Below are 14,948 nucleotides of genomic sequence, written 5' to 3' on the forward strand. Positions count from 1 at the left end.
AGAACATAAGAACATAACATAAGAACAGCCCCAGTGGATCAGGCCATAGGCCCATCTAGTCCAGCTTCCAGATGCTGTGGTATGAAAGCTTAAGAAGAGAAAATGTATATCAGAAATACATCAGAAAATGTACCCAAGAGCACAGACTTTTAGGTATTTGCTGATCCTAAATTCTAAGGGGGAAGAGACTTTGAGTTAGATCTAGAGGACGGAAATGCTCATGTTAACGGGCATTTTGCGCCATCTTTTCACTGCAGCTCTTCTAAGAAACCCATTTGTGAGGAGCAGGAGATTTTAAAATGTGGGTTTCATTCGTGTTTTAACTCTTTGGTTTAAATTCCAGTTCAAAGAATTTTATTAAATTAAAAAAAACAAAAAACTGGTTCAGACAGTTGGTCTGATTTAGATACATTTGATGCAGAGTAATGTCAGACTCTGGTTTTTTATTGTAACACTAAATGAATACGCTGATAACTAGTCGCCTCGATAAAAGCATTTAGTATTTCCTTAACGATGTGCTCTTGATTTTCAAAAAGGGGGTTACAAAATACTTTCCACAGGATAAAAAAAACGGGAAAATTAAACCTGAAAGCCTACTTTCTGAACACCCTTCAAAGGCAGCCCCATATTGAGCGTGCTGCAGGACTCTGCTTAACTGACACCCCAATCCTATGAAGGACTGGCTGTTGGCCGTAGCTCTTTGGGACATGCAGCTTCCTGGGTGACCTTCCTGGGCCACTTTCTCTCAGCCTCACCTACCCCACAGGGTTGTTGTGAGGACAAAAGGCGGGGAGCCCTGAGCTCTTTGGAGGAAGGGCGGCATAAAAATAAATAAATAAATAAATAAATAAATAAATAAATAAATAAATAAAGGCAGACACACTCCTGCTGTCACAAAATGGCCACTGACAGAGTGTGGAACGTTTTGTCAGTGGCCATTTTGGGAGTGCTGCCACAACAGGCCGCTGGGGCAGGCAAGGCTGTGGAGGGGGCGAAACGGGGTGGAGAGACTGAGGGAGGGGGTGGATCTGGCAGCGATGGCGCACACTGGAGCCTTTCCTTCCTTTTCGCAGCCTGCCTGCCCCTTTCTTCTCCTCAGACGTGTGCCAGCTGCAGAGCTGGTATAGGTCTGAAGAGACTCATTGCAGAACAGGAGGCTTACAGAGGGGTAAGGGGACTTAAACCCCTTTTCCCCCTCAAAAGCCTCCTCATCCCACCCCACTGGATGCAGTGCGCTTTTGAGTGGCTGCACCAGCTAGTGGGGGAAGGATAGGACTGGGCTCTAAGAAAGTGTGACAGTAGCTGGATCTCCTTCTCCAGAAAAGGTCACAGCTGAAGCTCTCTGACCTCAGAGGCAGTTTAAGCCAGCCATTTTCAACAGCTGTGCCGTGTCACACTGGTGTGCCGCAAGTGGTCCACAGGTGTGCCACAGGAATTTGGGGGAAGAGTATTTATTAGTAGGGCCATTGGGGAAGTGAGCCCCCCACTGGCAGCAGGGTGTGCCTTGTCAAGTGTCAAAATCCAGATGGTGTGCCTGGACAATTTTAGTGCCTTGTCAGTGTGCCGTGAGATAAAAAAGGTTGAAAATTGTTGTTTTAAGGGGAGGCTGGCAGCGGAGAGAGAAAAGAGCAGGAAAGACAGTTGGAAAAAAATCTGAGGGAAGATTTGAATTCAGGGAACGTGCTGAATTAGGGGAGGCAGGTGAGGCAGAGCCCCCCCCCGCTGGAATCCTTTGAAAAGCAGCGTCGCCGCAGTGTGAGGTGCTCAAGCACATGTGGGTTGAGTGTGCTTGAGCACCTCACACTGTGGCAACACAGTGTTCCTTGACGATTTTAGTGCCTCATCAGTGTGCCATTAGATGAAAAAGGTTGAAAATCTCTGGTTTAAGCCAATAATGATGTGCACTGAGGAGCATTGGCCTATCACTACTTTCTAGCCCAGTGATTTTCAACCAGTATGCCACGGCACATCCATGTGCCACGAATGGTCCACAAGTGTGCCACAGTTGTTTGGAGGAGGGCCATTTACTAGTAGGGCCATAGGTAATGTGAGCCCCAAACTGGCAATGTGGTGTGCCTTGTCATTTGTCACAAAACCAATGGTGTGCCTTTAGTGACTTGCTAGTGTGCCATGAGATGAAAAGGGTTGAAAATCACTGTTCTAAACTTTCAGGCTAGTAATTTTCTTTTGCTAAAAAGAAAAGAAAATGGAAACAGTGTCAGGATGCTGAATTCTGGCATGTGTGGAAACGGCTCTTGATATATATCTTTCTTTTTTGAGTTGGTTCACGCAACAGGGAAGGAAAAACATTGCAGTGATGCAACGTCTTGAAGCTCTCCTGGGAAAACAGAACAGCACATTTCAAGGCCTGTTTTGCACAGCAGCAAACCCAGATGCGCCAGGGAGTGAACACTCTTCGGAGATTTGTAGCCAGTCCCTGACAAGGGTATCTGGGTGATACACACAGTTCTTGCATTTGGACATTATGCTGCAATCAACTTGAGTGTGCATCTTAAAAAATGTTTCAGGTACGTGAAATAGTTCCAAGTCATTCAGCAAAGAGGGGACATATTATTTTTAAAAAATATATACAGAAAGAAAGTACAGAAAAGAAACATAAAAGGCCAAAATTGACCAGTCATAGCACTGTGGGATTCTCTGTCCTAATTCTCATGGAGATTTTTTCCCCATATTTTCTGAGTAAAGAAAATATTTCTTTACTCAGCGTGTGGTTGGTCTGTGGAACTCCAGATTTTTTCCCCATATTTTCTGAGTAAAGAAAATATTTCTTTACTCAGCGTGTGGTTGGTCTGTGGAACTCCTTGCCACAGGATGTGGTGCTGGCGTCTAGCCTAGATGCCTTTAAAAGAGGATTGGATAAGTTTCTGGAGGAAAAATCCATTACGGGGTACAAGCCATGATGTGTATGTGCAACCTCCTGATTTTAGAAATGGGTTATGTCAGAATGCCAGATGCAAGGGAGGGCACCAGGATGAGGTCTCTTGTTATCTGGTGTGCTCCCTGGGGCATTTGGTGGGCCGCTGTGAGATACAGGAAGCTGGACTAGATGGGCCTATGGCCTGATCCAGTGGGGCTGTTCTTATGTTCTTATGTTCCCATTTCTGGGCCAATTCAGATCACAGCTCACATGCCTGAATGTTCCTCTTGTGGTCAAAGTCCTGGATTTCCCCATTTCCCCCTTGTTTTGGACCAGTGGTTCTCAACCTTTTAGCACCAGGACCCACTTTTTAGAATGAGAATCTGTCAGGACCCAGGAGTGATGTCATGGCCGGAAATGACATCATCAAGCAGGAAAATTTTTAACAATCCTAGGCCGCGATCCTATCCACACTTACCCAGGAGTAAGTCCCATTTACTAACATTGTTAAAAGCAGATACAGAGTAAAAGTATAAATATGTCACATTTCCCCAAGTGCAGCCACATAGCATGGTAGCATCAAGTCTAATGTATTAAAAATAAAATATTGAAATGAATGGGGACCCCCATGAAATTGGTTCATGACCCACCTAGTGGGTCCCTACCCCCAGTTTGAGAAACACTGTTCTGGACTTTTCTAGCACCTGCCTCAGTGATGCCTCAGCATCCTGAAGGGGCTGCCGAGTCATCTGAAGGCAGTCGCCATGTTTATCCTGTCAGGGTTGCTGCTTACTGTTCAGGCACCTTCTTTTTCCCCAACTGGTTGGTAAACACAGGACCTGGCTGTGAACCAGCTCACTGGTCTGTGCAGTTCTCCACAAGTGGGAAATTCAAGTAGCCCAAGTGACCCTCCCATATGTCATCCCACAGCTGAAACCTGGTTATTAATGTCCTAGTAGTTGGCAACCTTCAGTCTCGAAAGACTCTGGTATCGCACTCTGAATGGTGGTTCTGACACAGTGTCTAGTGTGGCTGAAAAGGCCAATTTGGGAGTGACAATCCCTTCCACACTGGGAGCAAGTGCAGTCTGTCACTGGTCTGTCTCCCTGGCTATGGGCCTTCCTTCTTTGCCTCTTAGCCTCAGACTGTTGGTCAAGTGTCTCTTCAAACTGGGAAAGGCCATGTTGCACAGCCTGCCTCCAAGTGGACCGCTCAGAGGCCAGGGTTACCCACCTGTTGAGGTCCACTCCTAAGGCCTTCAGATCCCTCTTGCAGTTGTCCTTGTATCACAGCTGTGGTCAACCTGTATTCATCATTCATTAAATGCAGGGTCAGGAACCCTTCTTTGTGCATTTGCCCAGTCCTGATGCCAGAAGCATCTGGAGCCTCACAAAGTCTCACCTACCATTCTATGAGTGGGTGCAAGAATCCAGAACCTGGAATAGAAGAAGCAGGGTAGAGAAAGTAACCAGAAACGTCAGTTAAGGTTTTATTTGCTGCTTGTTTTTTAACATCCTTTGCCACCACACACCCTTTTATTGGAAGCATCAGCCACTTAAAAAAATCCTGAACTCTTTGACTGCTTTGATATTTTTCAACCTTTAATAAACTTCTTGTGTTTTTACCTGCTTTGTCCCTGCTCACTCAAAGGAACCATGTTCCCACAGACTGTCCACTTTCCACCACTGTCTATTTATAAAGAGCCCCAGTATTTCGGAAGGGGGGTGTCTTTGTCCTATTGGAAGGTAATTTTCCTCAAAGCAGCCTCCCTCTGTATGAGTCCCCAACTTTGGGTATTTGCAGCAAATTGCCTTTTCCTGGTTCATTCCCAGTTTACACAGTTATGGGTTACAAGCCATGATGTGTATGTGCAACCTCCTAATTTTAGAAATGGGCTATGTCAGAATGCCAGACGCAAGGGAGGGCACCAGGATGTTCTTAGTTAAATGAATAAATAGGGAGGTTAGGGCTAGTTGCTAACTGCGGGGCCCATACCCCTATTCAAAAATAAAGTTCCCACAGACAGAGAAGTACCATGTTAGGTGCAAAAGAGAGCAACTAAGATTATTACTGGGCTGGGGCACCTGCCTTATGAGGAAAGGCTAAGGCGTTTGGGCCTCTTCAGCCTAGAAAAGAGACGCCTGAGGGAGGACATGATTGAGACATACAAAATTATGCATGGGAAGGATAAAGTGGATAGAGAGATGCTCTTTACGCTCTCGCATAACACCAGAACCACGGAACATCCACTAAAATTGAGTGTTGGGAGAGTTAGAACAGACAAAAGAAAATATTTCTTTACTCAGCGTGTGGAACTGAGTTGGTTTGTGGAACTCCTTGCCACAGGATGTGACGATGGCATCTGGCCTGGACACCTTTAAAAGGGGATTGGACAAGTTTCTGGAGGAAAAATCCATTATGGGTTACAAGCCATGATGTGTATGCGCAACCTCCTGATTTTAGAAATGGGCTATGTCAGAAAGCCAGATGCAAGGGAGGGCACCAGGATGAGGTCTCTTGTTATCTGGTGTGCTCCCTGGGGCATTTGGTGGGCCGCTGTGAGATACAGGAAGCTGGACTAGATGGGCCTATGGCCTGATCCAGTGGGGCTGTTCTTATGTAGGCAAACAATTATGCTAGAACCCTTTTCCTTCATATGCTAGTTTTCTATGCTCCTACCTAAATAAGGGGTGGATTTGGGGAGTTCCAGAAACACAAGTCTATGTTTACTAGACTTGGAGCAAGATAGGATTCCGCTGTTTGAATTCATTGCTACAACCAGATTGAGTACTCAGGAATGCCAGCTTTCTAAACCAGTGGTTTTCAAACTGTTTAGCACTGGGACACACTTTTTAAAATGACACCCTATTGGGACCCACCTAGCTTTACGAGAAAAGTGATCTAGAAAGAAATATGTTATTTATTTACAAGTAATATTTTATTTATTTACAAAATCCATTTCTCATAATGAAGCAGCCCTAATGAATATCCTCAAGGCTTGAAGCAGCCCAATCCTGTCTTGTGCTGGAACAGGCAGGCCACTGGGCCAGCGTTGTATCCAGCGCAAGCCAGGGGCTGTCAGAGGCTCAGCCTCAGGCAAAGGGAAATTTTTCCCCTTACCCCGAAGAGGTGGTACAAATCCGAGCAGCCCGGGACTGCTCTGGGCTGCCGAGGAATGGGGTCAGGATCTGGCATAAGTGCCAGTAGTGGGCCCCGTTTCCCGGTACCTGCCTGCCCACAGTCCCTCCCACCGCCCGCCCCCGCTCTGAAACACCTCCCTCCAGCCTCCTCCCCACCCTCACCACACACCCCCAATCTTTGTGCCAGCCGAGCTTGGTTGGCGCAAATTTCCCCTTCCCGGGGCCCATGTCAGTGTGGGGAGGCCCGCGTCTGTGCGCTGGCCTATCTCCCCTTATGTTGGCACAAAAGTGCCTTATGGCTTGGGACTTGTGCCAACCCATCTGCGAACCAGGATTGTGCCCTTAGTTATTTGACCCAGCCTTTACCTGCCATCAGAAGGAGAGCAACCCCAGCTAAGAAAGGAGGAACCTCTGTTCCCAAACACCCTGTCCTCCAGATTATGGTACGTTGCGCCAGCCCAAGGCACAATTTGGATTGTGCCTTTAGTCTACTTGGATGAATTTTTTTTTGTTCCCCCCCCCCTTTTTATAAGACTAGATTTGCTTTACTTTTTTGTGTGTGTGTTTTGCCAACAGTCTGAGGCTAAGAGGCAAAGAAGGAAGGCCCATAGCCAGGGAGACAGACCAGGGACAGACTGCACTTGCTCCCAGTGTGGAAGGGATTGTCACTCCCGGATTGGCCTTTTCAGCCACACTAGACGCTGTGCCAGAACCACCTTTCAGAGCGCGATACCATAGTCTTTCGAGACTGAAGGTTGCCAATATATAGAGGAGACTAATAGCTTCTTTCACAACTGCAAGGGCAAACCATGACATGGGGATCTAACCATTGGGCTATGTTTTTGCAACAAGTACCAAGATTAGATTTTGAGGCGTTTGAGAGCTGGAAGTACAGAAGAGCCAAATGTGAAGAACGGGATTACTATTGTACAAATACAAGTACAATACAAGTATGCCAAATACTTGTATATGCCAATATAAATACTGTACAATACAAGTATGCCAAATACTTGTATATGCCAATATAAATACTGTACAATACAAGTATGCCAAAGCTAAGAATATACTAATTAGGGCCCTGACTAATGAACAGCTAGTCCACAACAACGAGGCTACAACTGCCAAGAAAAATGTTGCATAACTTGGGTAAAATGTAGGGAAAAACTGGGATAAGAGACCACATATATCAGATTAGGGATATCTGCAATCTGAAACGGAGGTTGACAATGGAAAGCATCTAGCTAAACTGGGCCTAATTTTGGATGACTTAAAATTAGCTAGTTCTGTGCTAAAGTGCTGTGATAAGTGAGGTATTTGGGCAGTGGGCAAATGAATTGGTAAGGAAGCAGAAATATGATGTGGGCTCTTTGTAAGTGGCTGTGGGGGGGTTTGATTGTGTGGAGGAGATGAACTGGTTGATTAGGCTTGTAAACCAGAAATTCAATGTGCCTTGTCTGTGTTCTTAAGGGCGCAATCCTAACTTGTGCTGGAACAGGTAGGCTGGGTTGCCTGCACTGTATTCAGCATAAGGTAGGACCAGGGCACAAAGAAAGTGGATTCTATTCCATTTACCCCCATGTCACACACCAAACAGTCCTATATGGTTACTTGGATCTGCGCCCACAGGCACAAATTTCATGGGTGCAAATCTGAGCAGCCTGTGTAAGCCCTGTTGGACTGGGGCCAGGGGTTAGGATCTGGCCTGGGCTGCCGCAATCGGTCCCACCTCCCTCCCAATCCTGATCCACCAAGTGTTCTGCTATCCTCTGCTCCAAAATGCCCAACCTCCATTACGCTCTCCCGCCACCTCTCCAAACCCCTGCACCAGCCTGTGCAGGCTGGCACAAACATACCCGGTCAGAGCACAGGTCCGGTGCTACTATGTCAGTGCCCATCCTCACAAGGGCCTAAACAGCTCCTGAGTAGTCCTGAACGTGCATTATGGACACATTCACATTCGTGACACTTGGGAGCAGGCGTAAGGAACCTGTGCTGCCTGGGATGGGGGTTAGGATTGCGCTGCCCTTTCGTCTTCTGCTCTGAAAGTATAGAAGCACCTTGTTGCTTGGGGTTTTCAGTGTGTGAACTGAAACTGCCACACCATCATCATGCATGTCCCCATCCAGACACCTGCTATCTTTTTAATGCCACCAGAAACATTTTCTGATCTTACAAGGATGGTCATATGAATCTTCGGATCTTGTGCAGCATCAGTACAGGTAAGTAAACAGTAACAATTGACAGGGAAGGGGAGCTAAAGGCCTGTTTACACCCATTCTCTGTTTCTTGGTGTTCAACCAGTTCCTCCCTTATTCCCTGACTGTGGGGTTCTCTCAGGAGCCTTTGGTGAGAGACTGCATCTAAGAACTTTTGAATGTCCTGATAAATAACATCAGCATGTACACCCACATGCCTGCTGACCTTTTCAAACATCATGGTCTCTAGGAAATCATAACAGGATGTCCAGTGACAAAATTCATTTATTTTTTTTTTAAAAAGAAGAAACTACTTCATACACATTTCAGCGGAATGTTGGCGAAACAGCAGGAATGTTTAAACTTCAATTCTTGGGTGGACATAAAATGGACTCCGCTTTGAAAATTCTTCCCTCTACCTGCCAACATTCATATGGTTACTCTCCACTGTGTTCCATTTTATGCTCAATAAGACTGGACTGATCACAAACACTCTTTCCATACTACCGGCATATATAGGGTCTTGCTCTTGTGTGAATTCTCTGGTGGTAGGTGAGTTCATAATTCCAGCTGGAGCTCTTTCCACACTCCTGGCATGTATGAGGTTTCTCCCCTGTGTATGTTCCATGATGACTTGTTTCTCTTCTGTTTGAATTTTCTGGTGGGTGGTACATTTGCCACTCTCACTGAAGCTCTTTCCACTCTCCTGACATGTATAGGGTTTCTCCCCTGTATGGGTTCTCTGATGGATCTTAAGTTTACTGCTTTGACAGAAACTCTTTCCACACGCCTGGCATGTGTAGGGTTTCTCCCCTGTGTGGGTTCTCTGATGAATCTTAAGTTTAGCATTTCGACTGAAGCTCTTTCCACACTCTTGGCATGTGTAGGGTTTCTCCCCTGTGTGGGTTCTCTGATGGATCTTGAGTTTACTATTTCGACTGAAGCTCTTTCCACACTCCTGGCATGTGTAGGGTTTCTCCCCTGTGTGGATTCTCTGATGAATCTTAAGTTTACCACTTTGACTGAAGCTCTTTCCACACTCCTGGCATGTGTAGGGTTTCTCCCCTGTGTGGGTACTCAGATGGATCTTAAGTGTACTACTTAGACTGAACCTCTTTCCACAGTCCTGGCATGTGTAAGGTTTCTCCCCTGTGTGGGTTCTCTGATGGGTCTTAAGTGTACTACTCTCACTGAAGCTCTTTCCACATGCCTGGCATGTATAGGGTTTCTCCCCTGAGTGTATTTTCTGGTGGCTCATAAGTGCCCCAAGCTGCCGGAAGCTCTTTGCACACTCCTGGCAAGTATAGGGTTTCTCCCCTGAATGAATTTTTTGGTGGTTTATAAGGGCCCCAAGCTGCCGGAAGCTCTTTGCACACTCCTGGCATGTATAGGGTTTTTCCCCTGAATGAATTTTCTGGTGGCTCATGAGGGTACGAAGCTGACCAAAGCTCTTTCCACACTCTTGGCATAAATAGGGTTTCTCTCCTGTATGAGTTCTTTGATGGGTAGTAAGCTTACAACTTTGACTGAAGCTCTTTCCACACTCCTGGCATGTATAGGGTTTCTTCCCTGTGTGGGTTCTCTGATGGATCTTAAGCGTGCTAATTAGGCCGAAGCTCTTTCCACACTCATGGCAAGTGTAGGGTTTCTCTCCTGTGTGGGTCCTCTGATGCATCCTAAGTCTATAATTTTGACTGAAGCCCTTTCCACACTCCTGGCATGTGTAGGGTTTCTCCCCTGTGTGGATTCTCTGATGGATCTTAAGTTTAGCACTTCGACTGAAGCTCTTTCCACACTCCTGACATGTATAGGGTTTCTTCCCTGTGTGCGTTCTCTGATGGATCTTAAGCGTACTATTTACACTGAAGCTCTTTCCACACTCCTGGCATGTGTAGGGTTTCTCCCCTGTATGGGTTCTCAGGTGGTTCTTAAGTGTACTACTTAGACTGAACCTCTTTCCACATTCCTGGCAAGTGTAGGGTTTCTCCTCGGTGTGAGTTCTCTTATGTGTCCTAAGCTCATCAACCTGACTGAAGCTCTTTCCACACGCTTGGCACAGATAAAGTTTCTCACCTGTGTGACTTCTCTGATGGATCTTAAATTTATCACTTTTATAGAAGCTCTTTCCACACTCCTGGCACGCATAGGGTTTCTCTCTTGAACGAGTTGTCTGGTCATTTGCAAGGATAACACTCTGATTGCAACTCTTTCCATACTCCTGGCCTGTAGAGGGTTTCTCCATCGCGTGGGCTCTTTGATGTGAAGAGCAAGCCTGTTGCGTCTTTCTTCCACACTGGTTCAAAACTGATGCTGCTGAAAGAAAGAGAAATGCGATTAGAGGCCAAAGGCAGAAAGTACAGCTAGTTGGAGATCTTGTAATAAAACATATTTGTTTGCAATCAGAACTGAGGCCCAGGAAAACCACATCAACCTGTACCTGAAAGTAGCGTCATTAATGCATGTTTCTTCAGAGGAAGAGACAGAATTTCAGAAAAATCAAGGCCACAATTGGGGGGGGGGGGGGAGAGAGAGAGAGAGAGAGAGAGAGAGAGAAAGACTCTAGTGAAGAACAAGACATTTGAGATTTAGGAAATCTGTGAAGCAATCTTAAGATCATAAGAACAGCCCCACTGGATCAGGCCATAGGCCCATCTAGGCCAGCTTCCTGTATCTCACAGCGGCCCACCAGATGCCTCAAGGAGCATGCAAGACCACAATATACTTGCATTTCGCTGCTACTCCCCTGCATCTGGTATTCCATTTACCCTCACACCTCCCAGGGAAATCTTCTACAGTCTAAGGTTTTCTAGAAAAGAGTCACAGCTGACGAATTAGCCAAAGTTGTGTCCAGGCGACATCTAGGCTTCCAGAAGCAAACTGTGTCTAAAAGCACAACCAGCCCGGTGCCCTGCTTCCGTCAGAGGGAGGGCAACCCCATTTACGAAAGGATCCACTTCCAAAACTGCCTGTCCTCCAGAAAGAAAGGAAGTCTGCTCTGTCAAAATTCAGTTACAGTTTGTTGCCTCAAATCCAGCCCAACAGTAGGAGAGCCCAAACACAGGGTGCAGTGCACTCTCAGACATGCCCACCTCCTCCAAAAGACAGCTGAAGGATAAGATGCCCAAAGCTTTCCAGCATGGCACAATTTGGGGCTACCCTCCTCATCAAAAAACTCCAGATCATTGTTGGGCCAGAAGGGGAGGATGTGGGGCCATCAGGCTTAGCAGTAGCCATGACCAAATCAGGCAACCTAGCGACCAACTCCCCATGCCAACATCCAATGGAGCAGGGATTCCCACGTGAGCCGCCTATCAGTTACGGGCCAAAGGACCCTTCTTACCTGCAAAGGCCACATTCTCATAGTTGTCCATTGTGACTGCTTCATAGAGGCACCTTTGGCGTTGATCCAGCAGAGCCCACTCCGCACTGCTGAAATACACAGCGACCTCTGCAAACGAAACGGGGCTCTGAAAGAAAAAGGAGAGATGCTGCATCAGCAGGTCAACCCAGGTTCTGCCTGCATGTCCCAAAGAGAACTGCCCACAAGCAACAAGAATCTGTGTGCTTCTGGCTGGTGTGCAGATCCATGGGAGAAAGAGGTGGGGAATGTGGATGGCTCTTCTTCTTCTACCCTCTAGAGGGGAGATACCCCTGCCAGGCAGGAGGAGAGGCTCAAGCTGTGCCCTGCTCACACCCTTTACCTGGCCTGGATGAGCGGCAGCCATTTCTGCTCCTCCACAAAGATGTGATGGCTTGGTTTGCAGGGACTCTGTTTCTTCACTACCTGTCAGGGAGAGAAAAGATGAGAACTGTAAGAGGCTTTTTCCTCTCATACACATGCTTATCCTGGGTGTCCCGGTTTGAATTCCTTTCTCCTCATTGTGGTGACAGCTGCAAGGGAGACTGGACAGACTGATGGAGGAATGCAGCGACGGCCATGGCTGGATGATACCCATCTTCAGGTGCAGATGCAGTCCTGGCTGGAGAAGGAACCCTTGCTTCTCTGTGCTGGTGGGTTCCAGGGATCGCCCTGACTCCTTGCTAAGAAGAACAGATGACTGAACACTAGCAGGGCCGTCCCTAGAAATTGCCAGTTGTCACTTTCATGTATTATACCTCAAGGTCATTCCTCACAAGCCTCTGATCACTCCCCCCAGCAGCCTTCCAGGGAACCTCCATCCAGGATGCATCCAGCATTCAGGGCCATCTCTCCCTTCACCCACCTCTCCTGCAGCCTGGCAGGGGAGTAGGGGGGCTCACCATGGAGTCCTCTATCAGCCTCTACTTTGGCCCCAGCAGCTGAGGGTGACTGGTGGGTCCGCTGCAGACCAGCTTCAGTGCAGCCTGGCTACTCCTTCGGTGCCTCCTGCTTCTCCATCCTCCTGCCGCCCTCTCCCATGGGCTGGGAGGGGGTAAGCATACAGCAGCCACCCTAGTGTTTGTCATGTCATAGCTGGCCTCCCAACCCAGAAGTAACTGGTGATGACATCATCACCAGTTACTTCTGGTGGTACTTCCAACAGGTGGGCCACGTGAAGTGGTATGGCGGAGAACAAATGTTGAGGAACGCTGGACTAGATGACCTGGTGGCTCCCTTCCAACTCTATAATCCTATGTTAGCTATTCACCCCCTGGTGCCAGCACTGCAGACAAAGTCCTTTGGGCAGACCCACCTTTGAGAGCCCATGTCTACTCAGGAGTAAGTCAGTCCTTGTCTCACTCACTCCAACACTCTGTCTCCCCCCCCCCAAAGGCTTCCAGAACCTCTGCAGCCCCCAGCCCCTTCCCTGGTTCTTTAGCAGTGGCAGCAGAAGCAGCTCTTGGGGCTGTCAGGCCTCCTGGCAGGTGGTTGTGGGTCACTCCCCCAAGCCCCTCATCACCACCCACCCCCTCCAGAGAACCTCCACCCAGGATGCCTCCAGCAGCCACTCAGCCCCTCCCCTCCTGCAGCCTGGCTGGGGCTCACCTTGGACTCCTCTGCTGGCCTCTACCCCTGCCCGGGGGGGGGCAGCAGAGGGCGACTGGGGGGTCCCTCCAATGCAGCCCCCTCGCCCTCTCTCTCTCGGGGGGGGGGGGAGCAGAGGGTGCAGCAGCCCCCTGGGAGGCTCAGGCAGCCTCTTCCCGAAGCTCCTCCGCGCAGGGCAGCAGCAGGACCAGGAGCCTCCCAGCGCGCGCCGGCGACGGTCCTTCCTTCCGGGGCTGGAGAGGCTCCAGGAGGGGCTGGAGGGAAGCGGCCGGGCTTCCTGCCCTGCGCAGAGGCTGCAACGGTGCCCCAGCAGGAGGGGCTGGGCTGGTGCTACAGCTGCAGACTCTGCTGAGTCAAGGGCAGCCTCCTCTGCGCACAGCAGCCCCCCTGGACTGTCCCAGCCCTGCCCAGGACCCCCTGGCTCTCCCCCTGCAGGGCCACCGAGTGCCTGAGGAGGGGCCGGGCTGCAGCCGGAGGAAGGGCAAGAGGAGCCTCCTCTGCGCACAGCAGCCCCCCTGGACTGTCCCAGCCCTGCCCAGGACCCCCTGGCCCTCCCCCTGCAGGGCCACCGAGTGCCTGAGGAGGGGCCGGGCTGCAGCCGGAGGAAGGGCAAGAGGAGCCTCCTCTGCGCACAGCAGCCCCCCTGGACTGTCCCAGCCCTGCCCAGGACCCCCTGGCTCTCCCCCTGCAGGGCCACCGAGTGCCTTCATCTGCTTCAAAGGGCAGGCTGAGGGGCATGCAACCAGAATGGTCCTGATCCATTGAATGCAGGCCTCAACAAACTCCCAAGCCAACAAGGAAAATGTATTGAGTCCCATGGAAAGCAAAACGAAGCCACGTGTGTGCATCTACTTAAGAGTAGGCAACCATGCCTCTGCTCTTATTGGAAGCTAGGCAAATGCAAGGCCACCTGAATGGTCCCAATCAGACGAACACTCCAGAAGGCTGCAGCCCACCACAGTAAAAAGATTAAAAACATAGACTTTCAGACCCAGTTTCATAAAGCTGGGCGGGTCCTGATAGAGTGTTGTTTTAAAAAGTGGATCCTGGTGCTAAATAGTTTGGGAACCACTGGTATAAGGAAAAGATCCCATTTCTATGCCAGCGGAGGAAGGTGAATTTGTGCCAGGTTGCAAGGGGTAGCAGGAGGGCATTCCAGGAGTGGGGTGGGGGTATTTCTGGGCAGAGGGAGGGCCGATCAGGGGAGGACCAAGCCTGGGAAGACTGCTACTTCAGTGACGGAAGTGCATGCCCTATCTTCACCCCCATTCCTGGACCTGGAAGCCTTACACAGGTTGCTCAAATTTGCACCAACTAAATAGCAGGTGCAGATCCAAGTAGCCCCATAGGGCAGGCTGGGGCTGTACACTGGGTAAAGGGAAAAACATCCCCTTATCCCAAGGTGACCTCCAGTTGCCTTCCAACCTGCGTTGGATACAGGTTAAATTGGGCTGTTTATATTTTCATTTTTAGTATTGTTTAAAATTTAGTTTGTATCGGTTTTTATTCTATTAGTGCCCTTGAGTGTGGGAGAAAGGGAGGGAATAAATAAACTATCACTTTTAGGTAATAGGAATAGTATTATAAATGTATGTAAACATACAAACTTTTCAGATTTAACCTGTGTGTAACTAAAAACCCCTGTGTGATAGGAAAAAAAAAACTTAGTAACATATTTGAATTCAGCATAAAAAGTACTATTAAGATTGGCCAGTTTTTCTTGTGTGCCAAAAATTTTGTTTTATTTTGTAGACTAGTGCAATCAATGG

At 48.5% G+C, this 14,948-nt stretch overlaps 1 protein-coding gene across 2 annotated transcripts; it reads right to left on the reverse strand.

Moving 5' to 3' along the window:
• Positions 1–8,487: 8,487 nt before the first annotated feature.
• LOC136640387 (zinc finger protein 271-like) lies at positions 8,488–13,411 on the reverse strand. Of its 2 annotated transcripts, none has more exons than XM_066615479.1 (4): positions 13,180–13,411; positions 11,915–11,997; positions 11,554–11,680; positions 8,488–10,523 (listed from the first exon to the last, which is right to left on the reverse strand). In XM_066615479.1, exons 2-4 carry the CDS (start codon positions 11,936–11,938, stop codon positions 8,629–8,631), a joined length of 2,046 nt encoding a protein of 681 aa, XP_066471576.1. In that variant the 5' UTR covers positions 11,939–11,997; positions 13,180–13,411; the 3' UTR covers positions 8,488–8,628. The 2 variants fall into 2 exon arrangements, with proteins under 2 accessions (XP_066471576.1, XP_066471575.1); XM_066615478.1 differs by having other exon boundaries at positions 8,488–10,526.
• Between the last annotated feature and the right edge of the window lie 1,537 nt (positions 13,412–14,948).

The sequence above is a fragment of the Tiliqua scincoides genome, chromosome 2 (assembly GCF_035046505.1).
Source record: "Tiliqua scincoides isolate rTilSci1 chromosome 2, rTilSci1.hap2, whole genome shotgun sequence".
Taxonomy (NCBI): domain Eukaryota; kingdom Metazoa; phylum Chordata; class Lepidosauria; order Squamata; family Scincidae; genus Tiliqua; species Tiliqua scincoides.

Bases quoted from the DNA above. Each gene is read 5' to 3' on its own strand.
- LOC136640387 (XM_066615478.1), bottom strand. From the start codon at position 11,938: ATGGCTGCCGCTCATCCAGGCCAG. The intron at 11,681-11,914 runs GTAAAGGGTGTG...TTTTTCTTTCAG, and splicing joins CTGCCGCTCATCCAGGCCAG to AGCCCCGTTTCGTTTGCAGA. The intron at 10,527-11,553 runs GTAAGAAGGGTC...TCTTTCTTTCAG, and splicing joins TGAGAATGTGGCCTTTGCAG to CAGCATCAGTTTTGAACCAG.